Here is a 16,834-nt window from a genome sequence, read left to right on the forward strand (position 1 = left end):
AATATTTCTTCAACTTGCATTTGCTAACTTTGTTATTGCCTTTCCTGTCCGACTAGTTGGGTGATACTAAAACAATTAGACCCTTCGCCCTCAAGGACCACGGGTCAATAGCCCATTCGGCTTCGCCTCATGGGCTATTGACCCGTAGCCCTTGCGGGCTACGGGTCTAATTGTTAAATACACACTCGCCGGCTTTACAAATTTGACACTGTGCCTGCGCCCTGTGTCAAAATTAACGTGCATGAGCCGAATTGTTTTTGATATGGCTCCTGATTCTACTTGAAAGTCAGTAGCGAACACGCTCGTTCTATTTTTTGGGTTCTGATCACGTGATCAAAATGGCAGGAAAAACTAAAGGCACGGAAAGGGTGAATCCTGGCTCGGATCCTAGCTCAAATCGTAGCTCAGATCCTGGCTCGGATCCTGGCTCGGATCCAAACTCGGATCCAAACTCGGATCCTAGCTCGAATCCTGGCTCGGATCCTGGCTCGGATCCTGGCTCGGATCTTGGCTCGGATCCCGGCTCGGATCCTGGCTCGGATCTTGGCTCGGATCCTAACTCGGATCCTGGCTCGAATCTTGGCTCGGATCCTGGCTCGGATCTTGGCTCGGATCTTGGCTCGGATCCTGGCTCGGATCCTGGCTCAAATCCTAACTCGGATCCTAAGTCGGATCCTGGCTCGGATCCTGGCTCGGATCTTGGCTTTATTCTTAGTTTATCTCAAACTTGTCAAACTATAAACTTTGTGAGGAACTATAAACTTACAAGAAAAGCATTTCTTTAAGATTTGTTTCCGAAACTGAACGTTCAATTTCAGAACGCCAAAACTTATAATAAGTATTTCTTGAGAAATAAAGTTTCGGCCAGCCGACCTGCCATGCAGACAGCGCGTTGCCAAACTTTTTTTCCTTGCGTTTGTGTTTGTTTAATTTACGTCTGGTTTAACTGAAGAATGTTAACCTTGGAACGAATAAACTGTTCTGACCACAAATCACGGTCTTTTGGTAAGCTACACAATTCGGGGGTAAAATAAGTTTTCTGGAAACAAATCATGGCCATTTTCGGGGGTAAGTTAGTTTTCTGGAAACAAATCATGGCCATTTGCCTAGCTACAACTCGCAAAATTTATTTTTCAACTTGCTTTCAATTTATTTTCATATTTTGGGTTTCCCTTTCATTCTATTACATGCAATCTGAAATCTATAGTCCTCATACCACGATTTTAAACATCTCCGGAGGGGGGGGGGGGGCATAGAGAAGGACATAAAGGAAGACATAAAGGAGACAAAGGGGACGACATCGAGGAGACACACCTCCTTTAGACTGAGTCATCGCTAAAAATTATCGGACGTGTTCTAGCTACACTAGTTGCGTTCACGTGGTGTAACGTAATCTCTGGTCCAGTCTGTACGAGATTTTCCACCTAGGTTTACAAGTTGCCAAAAGGTAGTCTTTTCTGGCCAGAATGGTTTATCTGTTATTCGATCAAACAAAGCATGCAAAGTCCGCGCGCAGTTTTGAGCGTCACTTGGTTTAGTGAAATCGGGCGAATTTTTTCTTCACCTTCACAAATAAAAAAGCAACCAATATTTGAGAAGGAAAAAAAAATCGAATTGTGAAACACGGCCACTGTTCTAATCTTTGATTACTACACCAATAAATAGTCTCGGTTTGGTAGTCAGGTCATTATTCAATGATATGACCTCACAATGACTTCTTAATGACGCCATAATAACATCACTGACATTTTTTGATGTAACCTCACTCGTGGTCACATATGCTATGTTTAGACTTGAACGGTTTACCGAGGCACCAGAGTTTACTTACCTAGGTGAACATTTTCCGTGTCTAAATGCCAACTGATACTTTGGTAAATGCCGCAAAAGACAAAAGAAATTTAACCGAGATAAAAGTTGTAATTACCCTGTGATCAGGCATGGTTACAGTTGGTAACCGTGGTCAAGATATATCCGCTTGTGGCGGCGTAATATTTCACTTTCCGTGGTGAGCAGATTGTGCGATTGTCGAGAAAGCGTTTCTTTCCAGTTTTGACAATCATGGCAGATAACATGGAGAGATTGGATCGATCTTCTTACGGCGAACAATCCGTCACGTAATAGAAAGCAATGTATTTTTCATTCTCAATATTATTTAGAACTTTCTCCAGACAAACTTTGATCCTTTTTTGTGTAATTATTGTCGATATATTTTGCCACCAGGAAGGATGCTGCATATACAACGTATCTACGTTTCTACGCATATAACCATGCATGCTCTGGGTATGATCAAGCAGCTGAATTTTCGCCGCAATATTATGGAATGAGGTCCTCGCCTGTGAAAATGATGGCACCTCAATCCACCGTAGGAAAAAAGATGGCGGCCGTACATTTTACCACAATGCCTTGCGAACCTAACACAGCCTAAAAGGCACAAAGGAAGCCAAATTTTTACAATATTTGTTCCTGTTCTAAGGACATTAAGTAGCCTAGGTTTGAAGATTTTATAACGTTTCTGTACGTTTTTATGAACGTTGTTAAGGTTTTCGTGTGCTAAGAACTATGCGTAAATGTACCAGTCGCCATCTTTTTTCCTACGGAGGATTTGCTCCAGTTCCATTGCGGTGGGATCCTCGTGCAAGTTCGATTTCGCGACGTCGATAATGCAGCGCGCGCGAATGTTGACCGATGAACTTGAGTTATTTGAGCCAGTATAAACACGGGACGACATGACCTTAGTAACTGTTTACCTTGGTAAAAGTTCAAATGTAAACACGACGATAGTTTTCGCCTTACACTTGGGTGTCAGAACAAATGACATAACACCTAGTACCTGTCATTACATGATTTTTCTCAGGCTCAAGATGTCACGCAAACCGTTAGTCTATAAAAAAATTGGTCCTGTACAACAGTGACGATTTTCAAATTCCACGAGCTGATTTCCACGGTTCGCAGAGTTAACACCCTTTGGAAATTTCGAAATTTTTATTCCTATTTATTTCAGGGAGCTGCACTTTACTTACAAAAAAACACGACGGAACGTTTTCAAAACCTGTGTTTACGTGCAGAAACATCCGGGCGGAGCTGTCAAAACTTGACATGTTCACGCTCTAAACGTTAATTAGTTCAATTAAAAACGTGACAGTTCGTCTAGACAAACTTGGAATGTTTTAAGCGTGGAACAACGCGGAAATAACGTTGGCCGTTCACGGTAGCTCGAAAATGGTAGTACAGGTTTTCTTACCTTTTCTAATTGCTGGCTTCGGGACCGTGTCCACTGGTATTCTCCTTGATGTTGTTCAGGTAACTAAAATCTTCTTAATTTCACAGGATCAACTTACGTGTTTAGCGAAAAATTTCGTATTGAACCAGATGATCGAATGCCCTACAATGTCAACTTAAGAGTTCAGCTTATCTTTCTCACAGTGGAAGCCGTTTCACCAAACTATTGCAAGCTCAAATAAGCTTGATTTCAATTAATTTATTGAAATTTCAATTACCTGTTTAAATGTAATATCATGGGTGACAAATTACTCCTTAATTTTGGCGCGAAATTTCATAATTTCACATGTGACATAACAAAATTGCTATATGTGGCAACATCTCTTGTATCTCGATCAGTGCCAAGATGGCGTCGAGATCTAAGACGGTGACCACTGAAGAAGTTACGGAATTAACAGAAGCGTTTTTAGTAAGTGATGTGACGAAAATAGCCCTGAGAAAAACCTGGAGATGATTCTTCCTGAGCAGTTGGATAAAGTACTCGAGCGGTTTTACGCCTCCGTGTGTAAACAAGACAGAACCGATTACGAACCTGGGTCCCTAAAACTGATTATCCAACCACTCAGTCTGGAAAACGGTGGTCAGAAAGCTGAAGGCCAAGGCCGAAATAATAACAATAACAGACCATCGACAAGAACAAGGCGTTGAAGCCTACGACTCCGGGAACGAAGACGAGCAGCGACAACTGTCTAGCATCATTGATGGCAAAGAAATCCACTTTAACCAGACAACCAGTCGAGTTCCCCTTCAGCCGCTAATCCAGTCCACTGCAGCGGTGAGCAGTGGCCACGTCTACAATTTCCACAACTGTAAAGTGGTGATAAAAGCCAGACAGGCTAACGCTTCATGCACAACAAGCCGTTATGTATAATTCGTCCGTATCCTGAGGCTCCTTGCCAGCTCTGAAGGCTCAGAAGGATTTTCAACTTTGTGCATTTTCGCTCGGCTTTCATTTAGGCAAGTTTTCTTAGACCATAAAGTAAATCAGTTAGTGATAATTTCACTTCAAAACAAACTGTCAAAATTTTATATGGCCTCATGCAAAATTTTAGTTTCAGCTCATTTCAACGGGCGCCGTTGTCGTCTCATTCATCAGTTCATGACAAATTACATAGAGCCAATAATTTACAGCGGTTATCAATCACACGCGACCTTCAGCGCAAAAAAAAGTCTGGTCTAGACAAAACCTAAGTTTTGATGGACGTCAGTCATCTCCGCCACCTTGCCGACTGTATGCAAAATTTACCTGAAAGTGAAACCCTGCAGCGGTCCACTCGTAAAAACTATCATTTTACTTTTGGTATGTACGGCTAGCTCATTAGCTACATCCTTCAGTGAAATCTATACTGAGTTGAAAACGTTTGTCGGGTTTTTCAAAGGCCATTCGCATGCATGAATGACCCCCGAGAGCAAGCAAATCCACACGAAAACAGATTATTTCTGCACGTCTTTTTCTTGGATCTACGGACTGAACAATACTTAACTACTATAAAACTTAAAACTTATTACCTTACAAAATTATAAGGTTTATAAGACGTTTAAGTCTTGTTCAGTCCGTAGCCCCAAGACAAATATGTGCAGGAATGATTTGTTTGCATGTAGATTTGCTTGCTCTCGAGGTCATTCATTCATGCGAATGGCCGTTGAGAAACCCGGCCTGCCCGTCTTCAGTTATAAATTTCAAGGAATATTTACTGCCAATGTATTTAGTGAGCTAGCCGTACATACCGAAAGTAAAATGATAATTTTTACGAGTAGACCGCAGTAAGGTTTCACTTTTTCAGGTAAATTTTGCTTACAGTCGGCAAGGAGGCGGAGATGATAGGGTCGGTACAAAACGTGGACCCCTCAATCTGGACCCCCTAGTGGACCCCCTTTTGGACCCCTTCTGGACTCCCATCTGGACCCCTTCTGGACCCCTATCTGAACCCTCATATGGACCCCCCCTTTTTTCCCTTTGTTTTGAACGACAGTTAAAGTGAGCCGTCTAGGTGATGAGCTGTATGTATTTTCGAATGATTCAAGCCGTGATTAAATGCTTTAGACCATCAACAGTCAAGAGAATTGAGGAGTATTCGAATGACGTGTTCAGCTGTTTATTTATACGATATTGTAAATAAATACAGGTAAATACGGACATGGCGAAATGACGAACTAATAGTTGATAGTACATGTAGAAGAAACGACATTACACAAGGGCTTGCAATAGAGGACTTCCAAGGGGGGTAGCTGTGTCGCCATGTCGCCAGGTTACATCCTTATGTACGGATGTCACCTAACCAGCGAACGCAAATGGCACTGTCATTTTTCTTCATGAAGTCATATGTTGCTGTCGCTGAAAGGTTGATTTTTGTAGAGTTTATTCTTGATTTAATAGAAAAGCATTGAACATTTACAGACTTTACAAGAGAATACAATTTCTAAATAGGCAAAAAGTCCAAAAAGGTCCATTTCGCGTCCGTTTCTAGTGCTTCTCGTGTTGCTGTCAAATTTTAGTGGCGCATCTGATTCGCTTGGCGCTGATTAGAAATTCCTGTGTTGCTAGCTTTTAGAGTCACATCGCTAGTTGCTTTTACCCTTTGAAAGGCCTGACACACAAAGTACAGTTCAAAGTGAAGAAAATAACTCGTGATAAATATCTTATTAAACATTTTAAAATTATAACACGTGAAAATGTTATAGCATCACTGTTAATTTTTGTCTGTCATTTGTATCCCGTTAAATCCCACAATAAAACTGGCTGGGCTTATATAGCTGCATAAGGGGTTTTGGGTGGGCTTGTATCCAGGGGGGCATATAAATTTCAGAACGACGAGATAAATCGTGTCTGAGAAACTAATTAAAGCTAACTTACCATTACATTTAGAGCTATTATTTCAAAAACATCTGTAAAACACTAATGCGACTGGAACAAGTGGCACAGAACAGAACGAATGTGAAAAAAACCAAAGGCCTTAACATCAATTTACCTGTTTGCTGTGAAACAGTCCTCTAGGTAGAATTAACGCTCTTAAACATTAGATGGGCTTATATCTGGGGGGTGGGGGAGGGGGAGGGGGGAGGCTTACATTGTATATTCGGGGGCCTATATCGAGAATAATATCTCTGTTAGCAAATAGAGGAGTTTATATCTGGAGGGCTCATAACCGGGGGGGGGAGGGGGGGGTTGGCTTTAATGTGGGATTTTATGGTATATCAACTTGCCCTATAAAAATACTATAACACTTAGTATTTAGTGATACTATCCACTTAAATGTCAAATAGGATTCAGTTATTCAGGTAATCTTAATAATTACAAATAATATGCGATCAAAGTTATATACGAAAATAGGTTTCCCATTTAATGTCAGGTGGGATAAGAAAAATCTTTCTGTCATTAGACAGTTAAATAACATCATCCATTTGTCCAGGTTTTACTGAAGTTTAATGATGCCCTTTTATACTCCAGTGTAAAAAGAAGACTCAGAGATGACGTGAGAGTCTGTAAGTGAACCCAGGACACATGATCCAGAGAACAGCCTTCTAACTGTTGGTCCACTGTAGTTATACATGTAACATTAAATCTGATGAAACCCACTTTGAATTTTTTTTCAGCATTGGCAAGTTTACAAAGAAATTTCAGAAATTTTCATATTGGTTCCTGCTCTGCTTGGACTGAAAGGAAATTTAGAAATGACATTAGCATCACGACTTTCAACTGCTGTAAGTAAAACATTTTCATTCTTGTGTCAAAACTTTCAGTCAGACTTAATCACAATTAAAGATACTTAATTGTTGTCACCAGGCAATTTGTTTGTTAACTCATCATCATTACGTCCTTTTCCCCAGAGGAGATATAGCGTCTTGCGTTCTCGCTTGCCAAGCTTCTCGGTTCTTAGCACGCGTACCAACATCTAGCCAGCCTTTGAATCTGACCTTACCCCTTTCTCTTGAGCACCACTGAGTGAGTTCTTCTCCAAGTTCCCTAGGTTTACCTCTCTGACATCTTCCTTCTGGTGTTTAACTACAGGACTGGTATAAGTAAATAATGACGCTAGTCTATTGATATAATGTTGTTTCCATTACTTAGGCTAATGTTGGAAGCATGGATTGTGCGAAAAGGCAGTGGAAATTAATAGGAGGAAATATAGCATTAGTGCAGGTAAAGTGTTGCTTTGTAAACCATATGATTGCTGAATGGAAGACTGCAGCTTAGGCAGTCGGAAGCTTGTGTCTTTTTTTAATATTAGAGTCCGAGAATGTTTTTAAATTTTGCCATATATTGAATATCAAAGCAAGCAAAGACTAAATACAATTTCCATTAGTGAATTTGTTACTTCAAAATGCTTGAAGCTTTGTATACAGATTTTGATAATGTGGCTTTGCTAGCTATGTTATGTCTAAAATAAATGTACAATCTACTTATGAGTGCATTGTTTAAAGGTTCAAGCTACTGTAGTTGGAGCCTTGGCGGCATTTGCAGCTGTGATCATGGGATGGGTTCTTGATGGAGAATTCAACATTTATCATGCTACACTCCTTTGCGCAAGCAGCTTGGTTACAGCATCACTAGCAAGCTTCATTCTCGGCTCTGTGATGGTCGCAGTTGTGCTTTGTTCGAGGAAGTGTAACATTAATCCTGACAATGTAGCTACACCCATTGCCGGCAGTCTTGGAGATCTTACCACACTAGCACTTTTGTCTGCAATCAGCAGATTTTTGCACAGCTGTGTTCAAGGTAAGTTTTAAATTAGGTCTTACACCTGTGGGTCGGAAGCTTTGATCTCGCACATGCATACAGATGTCCAACTCTAGGCACGGTGACCACTTTTTACAGATATGCCAACTTGGTCCATTTTGAGAAAAGAAAAACTTGTTTAAGTAACACTTACCTGCTTGTTCCAACTTCTTGTTTGGGTCTTTGGCATTTTAGTACTCAACATGGACTATCTAGAGTGTATTTGTAAAATCTGCTGGTCATGTTCTGGAAGCTCTGACTAGAAATCTTTACATTCTCTTTGAAAATAACTCCTATGGCTGACACAGTCAAAATTAAGATCTCATGCATTTGTTTAAGAAAAGTTGACTGGTATATATACAGTAGATAAAATGGTATTAAAGCACAGTATAAAACGAATGGATTGCATTTGAAACTAAATGACAATGACCAAGTTTGTTCCTGTCTTAGGGTATCAGATGAAGTAGAGACTTTTGTCTTGTAATTTATACAACCTAGAAGAGCGTCATGTATCTGACAAACTTTGCCTCATCCTTCTAAATACATGTAACAGTAACAAATTATGTGCTTGATTTTTTAATGCAGATTCTGAAGCCGGCACACATCACTGGATCACACCTGTCATAAGTTTGTGTTTCTTTCTTGTTCTTCCTCTGTGGGTCTACATCACGCACAACAATACCTTCACTCATGATGTCTTGTATACTGGCTGGACGCCAGTTCTCAGTGCCATGGTCATCAGCAGGTATAAACTTGATTATAGCAGTTGATCAGTATCAAATCAAATTTCCTTACTGCTCTTATAATACATTGTGTATCGGATTCTCTAAACATAGTCATGTGTATTGTCTTGATGTGTTTTGAAATTCTCAAACTAGCATTAAAAGAAATGTATGGCAGGTGTTTAGGAGAATTTAGATTCTGTATGGAAGGTGCATTCCTGAATGCAAGTGTGAGAGTGTGTACATGTGATTACCTCAAAGGAACTCCCAGGCTCATTTGTCAGACTCGGATTTTTTTAATGTTGCTTGTAGTACTGGAGGTCTAATTCTTGATTATGCTGTGGCAAAATACCATGGAATAGCAGTCTTCAGCCCAGTCATGAATGGTATGTTTTCTGTCTGAATCACTAAACACATTTGGATTTACATTACAGTACTGTAGTGATAGAAAATTAGTCGACAAGTAATCTAGACTCCTTCTTTGTTACTATTTGCCTCACATTATAGAAACCAGTGAAGGCTGTTGAAATGAAGCTATGTAACCTAGTGTGGTTACGTCTTGTGATAAAGTGATGGTGACAAAGATTTTTGCATGTAAAGTAGCTAGTCCGGGATAGGGTAGGGTTTTTTGGTGCCTAGCCTAGAATAGCGTTGCAAAATCTTGCTGATCATGATCTAGTATAGGATAAGGATTTCAGTGTCCTAACGGCACATCCCCCCTACCCAAAGCTTCACAGAGTATCCCCTGGGGATCTCAGGGGATTTTAAATCCTACACTACACAGTTAATACTCTAAGTAGACGGGTTGCTCTTGAAACTAGACGGTCCTTTCTCAGGTCATAAGGACGCCCATTTACGGGAAGCTCCGTTCTAAAGTAATCAATTTGTTCTCAGGCAAGATTTGTGTTGAATTGTTCTGTAAGGTGTGGGTGGTAATTTGGTCGCTGTCCAGGTCAGTCGCTTGTCCACTGGTCTACATCAGCACGGTAAACCTGGAGAACGTCAGGAGTCAAGTAAATTTCATGGCTGCATCGACACATTTTTCGGCTCAGGTATGATCACATGATCTTCCAAATGACAGCAATGTACACTTCCAGATCGATGGACTAATAACTAGATGGCTAACATTTATGTTATATGTTTTGCTTGCTACTATAATTATAATTGAGAAGATCTCTTGTTCATTCAATTTCTGTCTGTCGGCTTGCAATTACCTGTGACTAGAACGTGTGTAACCATTAACACTGGTGTGTAAACACTGGTATGCTGGAGTGAACCTTGCCTTGTTCCCGTGCAGCTTTCTTCCAGGCCTTCCAGGTCAATTAATTTGTGAACCGTCACGCGGGTAGAACTTCAACGCTTATAAAGCCATTTGAAACCCAACAGCGTATTACGTATTAAATTTTTCCCCCTCTTTTTCTTATCTAAGGGTTACATGCTCGTACAACGCGAGTGCTGTTGTTTATGGTGATTCCAGGAAATCTGATATTCTTATACACAATCCGTGTTCTTCAAGCTGGCCATACCACGCTTACTCTTAAGTTCACATCAGGGTATTTACTGGCTGGACTCATCCAGGTATCGTGTGCGAAATGTAATTACTAACAATTAATGAGCAAAAGTGTTCCAAGAGTGCGTTGGTAACAACGCGCAAAGTTATTACCTTATTGCACGAAATTTTCGCGACACGTTGATTTCGATTTTAAAAAAATCGCGAAATTAAAGTGGCGCGAACATAACATGACGCGAAAATTAAGTGACTCACATCAGGAGCCATAATCGGGGACGGAGACCGTAAGCGCGCGCCATTTCAAGTATTGGGGTTGTCCCCATGATATGGGACAATAATTCTATTTTTAGAACAAATTGCGCCATCACCCGCGGCACACGCGCGCACATGCTGCGAGGATTTTTGCGGATGTCGCGCGGGGGAAATGGCGTCCGAAATTCCCGAAATTTTTCATGTTTTTGGCCCACAACTCAACGCGTTTACTTCTGTTGGAATTTTGCTTAAGTATTTTCGTCGTAAGCTGCTCCAGTTTGAGTGAAGTAAGACAGTGTCGAATTTAGGCATGTTCCGCTGTAAGCTTATATATATCGCTGACCAAGTTTTGTTCCGACGGATGCTTCTTTTACACACGTTTTACATGAGCTGTACATTACTCCACTTTAAATTTCACATATGTTGAAGATTAACAGCTTTTCCATTACACAGCAAAAAACTAGCTGGATATATTTAGATATAGCAGAGCTTCAGGACTTCATAGTTTCCTTGCTTCTCTTGCCACACGCTTGCGAGGAATTTGTCAGTTTATCGCGACCGAGAAGTAAAACAAAATAATTGCTAGTTTGAGTTTCGCTTGAATAGGCCCTTTGCAGCTGGGGTCACGTGACCAAATTTTTCCTAAAAAATTTTTGTATTACTGGCTATAACTAAAAGAATGCCAGAAATGGAAAGAGCGCATCGAAAATACCAAAATGGCCAAGTTTGAGGCCCCAGGAAGAAACGAGTAAGTTTATACCATAGTTTGAATTTTCGGAAAATTTAGAGGATTCGTATGGAAAATGTTGCTGGAGAGCAAGGTCTTGCTCTCCAGCAACATTTTTCTATACAAATCTTCTTATTCTTTCAAAAATTCAGACCATCATAAAATCTCATTCTCTGATGATGGGGGCCTCAAACTTGGCCATTTTGATATTTTCGACATGCTTTTTCCATTTCTGGCATTCGTTAAGTTATAGCCCATAATTTTATGAAAAGTAGGTCACGTGATGGCTTAGCTGCAAAGGGCCTATTGTAAGCAACGCTTGATGTTTCATCAAGGCTTAATAACTTTACGTCCGTAGATACTGCTCAGTTTTATTTGTGTAAAAATCCAGTAAATTCTCTGTTGTCGATGAATGAGAGCGCTCGCCGATGCGTGTTTTGTACAGTCAGTAAACACGACAAATTGTACTTCCGCCGCACTTTCGTATGTGAAAGCGTACATCGAACTCAAACAATAGCTCTATAGTTTTTAAATATGTATAAGATTGATAAATGTTTGAGAACATATTAAAAGCTAAGCTGAAAACATGTGAATAAAGCAGAAATAATCAGCAAAGTTACGATGACGCTTTCTTTAATCAACTTGGAATAACGATTTCGATTTTGTTGATCGAGTTATCAAAACTCCTTGTCTATTTTCATTTTCGCAGTGTAAAACTTCACTATGCTTATGTTGAAGAAACACACATGATGTTAGTAGCCTTTTTTACGTTCGTGAAATTTGTTGCAGCATCTCAGCACAAAAGATATTATTTTTATTATTATTATTCTTATTATTATTACTCTTCTTCTTCTTATTATTAACAAATTAACGTCGGTTTTTCATGCGCCCGTCTTGTTATGGATCATGAATTTCGTTATAACATTGTCAAAGTACTTTGACAATGTTATGACGAAATTCTTCGTCAATAACAGGACAGACGCTGGATAAACTGACGTCAATTTCTTTTTTACGATAACGAATTGTCAAATTGTCCTCTTTCGCTCGCTGACGCATCGCATAAATTATAAATTGATGTGTCTGTCTGCTTTTTTACAATAACTGTCTAATTTCTCGCGCGTTGATTGGCTCATTTTTATCATCAATAAAAGTACAGACGGATAAAATCTTAATTTATGCAAGCTTTCAAGTTCAACTCTCAGCTGTCAAACTGTCATTTTTTTTAACCAATAAAATTTATGGACTTTTTTAAGTAGCCAGTCAAAAAGCGAGAAAAGCTATTGACAATGCTCGCGTCATTTTGAATAAAATACACTTATCTTTGTTTACGACAATTTTACGGCGTCTTTTCCCCGCATTTATTCCCGGCATTTGACCATTTTAGGGTCTTGTAATTGTAAAAAGCAAATTGACGTCAGTTTTTTATGCGTCTGTCCTCTTATTAATAATAAACTACGTCATAACATTGTCAAAGTTTACTGCGGAACCACTCGCCTGCGCCTCGTGGTTCCACAGTCACTTTGACAATGTTATGACGCGATTTATCATCAATAAGAGGACAGACGCATAAAAAACTGACGTCAATTTGTTAAATTGACAATAAAAATTAGCAAATGAGCGCGCGAGCATTTCTGCAGTTATCGTAAAATATGTTACTGTCGACAGTCCGGCCATTGCGTTTTTGTTAATTTTGTCGTTATCGTACATTTGATAAAGTCGGTTTACTAAATTCAAGGACATGTCAAAGTAACATTGCCAAGGAAATCAATTGTGTTTTACTCAAAAACACGAAGTTCAAGTGATTCAAAATACAAAATTTTCGCCAAATCACGAAATTTAAGTGTTGCGAAATATGCGCACCTCAAAATCGCGAAATAAACGTGTCGCGAAAATTTTATGTAGTAAGGTAGTTTCTTGAGAAACTGTTGGGTTGCATCCGCGGGTAAGGCAATTTAAAGTTGACAAAAGTGAGTGTTGTCTCGACAAGCTGAGCGGAAGTTCACCTTCAGAGTCACCTGGAAATTTGTTTGTCATGGTGTTGTATGCTACTATTGACTGACATAAACGTTTCACTTGACTTTAAAGATGACTGCCTCTCAAGTCACGGAAACGCTAGGCATGAACTGAGCAACTATGGAAGTCCCTTTTCAGGACTGCCTTCTCCCAGACGATCACGTGAAACGAAATGTAAATGATAGCGGATCCTGGACTGTTCATCATCATCGTCATTTATTTGCCGCGTAAATAATAACAAAAGATATTGACAACACTCAAAAAGCGGCGAGGAGACCTCCAAAAGAAACCACCAGGCTTATAACGGAGGCCACCTCAGAAGTTAATATATTGATAATTTCTAGTTCTGCGAGTGCGACCAATTCACAATTGTTTAAAGGGGCTCAGTCACAGTATTTTGAGTTATTTTGGCCACATACAAAATTATCTTTAAATAGTTGGAAACCTGAAAATAACAGTTTAATAAGATAGAAAAACACCAAAGAGATAATGGAACAAGGATGGCTAAGGATGGAGAAGATTGACACGGATTACAAACGACGATTTTGAAAAAGTTGAGGCTAAACTTTTCAATATGCGCAAATCGTGACTGAGCTCCTTTAACAAGACGCGCATTAAGTGTTTGAATTTGGACAATCGGGCCTGTTCATACTCACATGTGAGAAATGGCAAGATCAGTTACGCTAACACGAGTTTACTTTAAACTGTAGGTGGCTATTCTCCTTCTGACCGCTAATTGGCTGGTTCACTGGATGTGGAAACGAGGCAAAGATCCCGACAACTACTGCATTCCTTACCTAACAGCACTGGGTGACTTACTCGGCACCGGGCTCCTGGCCGGGTCATTCCATCTTCTGTGGCTCATCGGAGACCGCGATGCTGACGTGGGGGACTAGCGGTTTCATTTTTAAATAGTACGTAAAATAAGCTCTGTCTCTTACAAGGGAATTAAGAAACACTAGCAGTACGGGATGCATAAATTTAAGAATGAAATTTGTGCTGACACCATCTTACCAGGGAAAATTCCCTCAAATATGTTTGTATACAAGTCATTGTACTGTACAGAAGTTAACGATTGTACAGATGGCAAATTGAAAATCTAGCTTGAATAAATTGTTCATCGTTTTCAATACTCAATTACTCTAAACTAAAACAAGAATTCTGGACTTTTTCACGAAGGCTATTTATATTTTTTGTTAGAAAGTTCTTTTCATGGCTGTTTCTTGAACTCATATTCTCTATATAATGGAGACGCCCTCATTTTCCAGTTAGATGCATATTTTTGTAGTGCTCTATGGCTTCTTCATTGCAGATTATTACATTTCATTCACTTCATGTCGGCAAGTAAAACGGATTTCCTGAAAGATGAGTTTTTTTTTTACTATCAAGTCAGTAAAATTCAAAGCAATTTTAATATATCTTGTATCTAGCAGAAGAAAAATCGCTTAATTTATTATATTTAAGAACATATAACAGGCTTTTTAGAAAAGCTGGTTTCCATATGACCGCTAGAGTTGCCTTCGTTGTTTAACCTGTTCTACGCATATCACATTTCTCTGAGGTATTTCATCAATCTCAGAAGGCGTATGCAAGTGTGATCATATGCCGACTGAATGAGTGTGCGAGTTCGGAGTGTATTCAATTTAGGTCCCGCCAATTTCCATACAATCGCTCGCTAGTCGTCATACGGAAATCAGCAATTAAGGATAGAATTGTTTTTAGATACTAATGGGTACACTTCATCGCCAAATACAAAATTTACATCAGTAGGTATATTAAAAATAAAAAAAATTGAAATTCTAATTTGAAAACTATTGAGAAAAGAATAGCTCCGCACGAAAGTACTGCCACGTAGTTTTCATTTGAATAGTCACACACTAGGGTTTCATCCATAGACTTAAAAGTTAGAACCACCTTGTACAACATGATACACAGTACAACGTGAAAGTACTGCTCAATAGCTTTCATTTGAATAGTCACACACTAGGGTTTCATCCACAGATGATAAAAATAAGAACCACTGACTTGCAGTTTGACTCTCAAAACTTTCTATCGCGCATTTGCTGTATTACCAAACTTCAAAATCGATATAGAAGTTCTTATTTTACCCTGAATGTTCGCAGATTTAAATGACATTTTAGATTAACCTAACAATGCTATATTCTATAACCTCGATATTATTCCCAGTTTGTAGAGAATTCAAGAATATTCAGGCGAAATGAAATTCTTTAATGAAATATATCTAATATAAATTATAATTAATGTTCAAACAATTTTTTTTAAAATTAAGACAAAAGGTTAAGCGCCATTGGTTTGAACACCCGCACAGAAGTAATGATTGAAAAACTAATGTAAACGGTTAAGGGTGGACGGGAAAATATAAAGACTGTTTTGGGAACTTCGTTTTCCTTCGTATTTCTTGCTGTACGTCTTTCATTCATTTTTGCGCAGCAAAATAGTTGAAAGTCATTGTTCCAGATGCGAAAGATCAAGCATCCTTATCTGCACGCGCTTTGAGTTAAAAGCTGGTTATTTCTGGGAATGTGCCTCCGCAATCCATAAGATATCCTTGAAATGCCTATGCATATGTGTACCCTGTTAGGGAAAACCGATCTTCCGTGTTGGGTTTTCCGAGATCTTGAGGTGATGTTTGGCCTACTTTCGCGCAGTCGGCAGGCTGAAGACTTCAAAAAAGTAACGCTAAGATTTTGTCTAGCAGCAAGCGAAGGCGGATGAACTTAGTTGAAGGTAGCATATGATTTAATACCTCCACGGAGATCATAAAGAATATTTTCGAGGTACCGCCCAGCGTAATCTTCGCTCGGGCATTTTATAAATTGTTTGATTTCGCATCATTCTGGGCAATTTGAGTTAAAGGTGTAGGAAGCCCTAGTCTAGGAGTGAGTACTGTGTAGATTACGACACTCCCACTTTCTGCAAATGCTTTACGCCCGCAATGCGTGCAAACAGTACGTGTTCTATTAGTCTGCACGTATTGCGTGCCTACAATATGTCATCAAAACAATTTTTGTCTTTTCGTGTCGTGCATCTGTGTCACCGTAATAGAAATACACCCAAATTGTTGATCAAGGAGATCACCTGGACTTCTAAATAAGTTTAATTGAATTCAAGTTAGAACAATTTCAGTTCCTCGAAAATTTATTAAAATTTAAATTTGTTTTAGAAACAACTCTAGAAAACGATAAAAAGGTCGACCGATCTTTACTGTTAATCAACACACTCAAAGATGATCAAAATGTCAACAGTGCAAAGTTAATAAGTTCTACTTGAGTGCCAAGCTAAGCTGATTGTTCGTCAAATTTCAGCAGTTGCACACTTCTCGATAAGATGCTGTCCGTCCCACAGGTAGCTACAATTCTCTTGTCCTCAGTCAAGGCGATGTCCCTGGCTCCGGACACGGTTTTGGTGGAAGAAACTCGGCTGCCGTCGAGACGGAGCACGCGCAACTCGCGTTGAATGCCGTGGTAAGCCACCAAAGTGTTGTTTGACTTGTTATCAGTGAGTTTGATTGGGTAAGTGATGTCAATGCCCATGTTGTCTTGCTGGCCCGAGCAATACTTGTCCTCATCGAAGCTCTGCAAAAACGTGCCTTC

The 16,834-nt window shown here is 39.6% G+C and overlaps 1 protein-coding gene across 1 annotated transcript; it reads left to right on the forward strand.

The window, feature by feature from the left end:
• The first annotated feature begins 3,170 nt into the window (after positions 1–3,170).
• Positions 3,171–16,834, forward strand: LOC145460709 (solute carrier family 41 member 1-like). Its single transcript, XM_081445590.1, has 9 exons — positions 3,171–3,300; positions 6,874–6,981; positions 7,349–7,420; positions 7,702–7,996; positions 8,582–8,741; positions 9,031–9,104; positions 9,642–9,770; positions 10,148–10,296; positions 13,931–16,834. The coding sequence occupies exons 1-9, from the start codon at positions 3,220–3,222 to the stop codon at positions 14,114–14,116; spliced, it is 1,254 nt and encodes a 417-aa protein (XP_081301716.1). The 5' UTR covers positions 3,171–3,219; the 3' UTR covers positions 14,117–16,834.

The sequence above is a fragment of the Orbicella franksi genome, chromosome 11, assembly GCF_964199315.1.
Source record: "Orbicella franksi chromosome 11, jaOrbFran1.1, whole genome shotgun sequence".
Classification (NCBI taxonomy): domain Eukaryota; kingdom Metazoa; phylum Cnidaria; class Anthozoa; order Scleractinia; family Merulinidae; genus Orbicella; species Orbicella franksi.

What these genes read in the sequence shown, in the direction of transcription:
- LOC145460709 (XM_081445590.1), top strand. Translation starts at nt 3,220, where the DNA reads ATGGTAGTACAGGTTTTCTTACCTTTTCTAATTGCTGGCTTCGGGACC. An exon ending in TTTGCACAGCTGTGTTCAAG is followed by an intron (nt 7,997 to 8,581) that starts GTAAGTTTTAAA and finishes TTTTTAATGCAG; the next exon opens with ATTCTGAAGCCGGCACACAT. An exon ending in AGTGCCATGGTCATCAGCAG is followed by an intron (nt 8,742 to 9,030) that starts GTATAAACTTGA and finishes TGTTGCTTGTAG; the next exon opens with TACTGGAGGTCTAATTCTTG.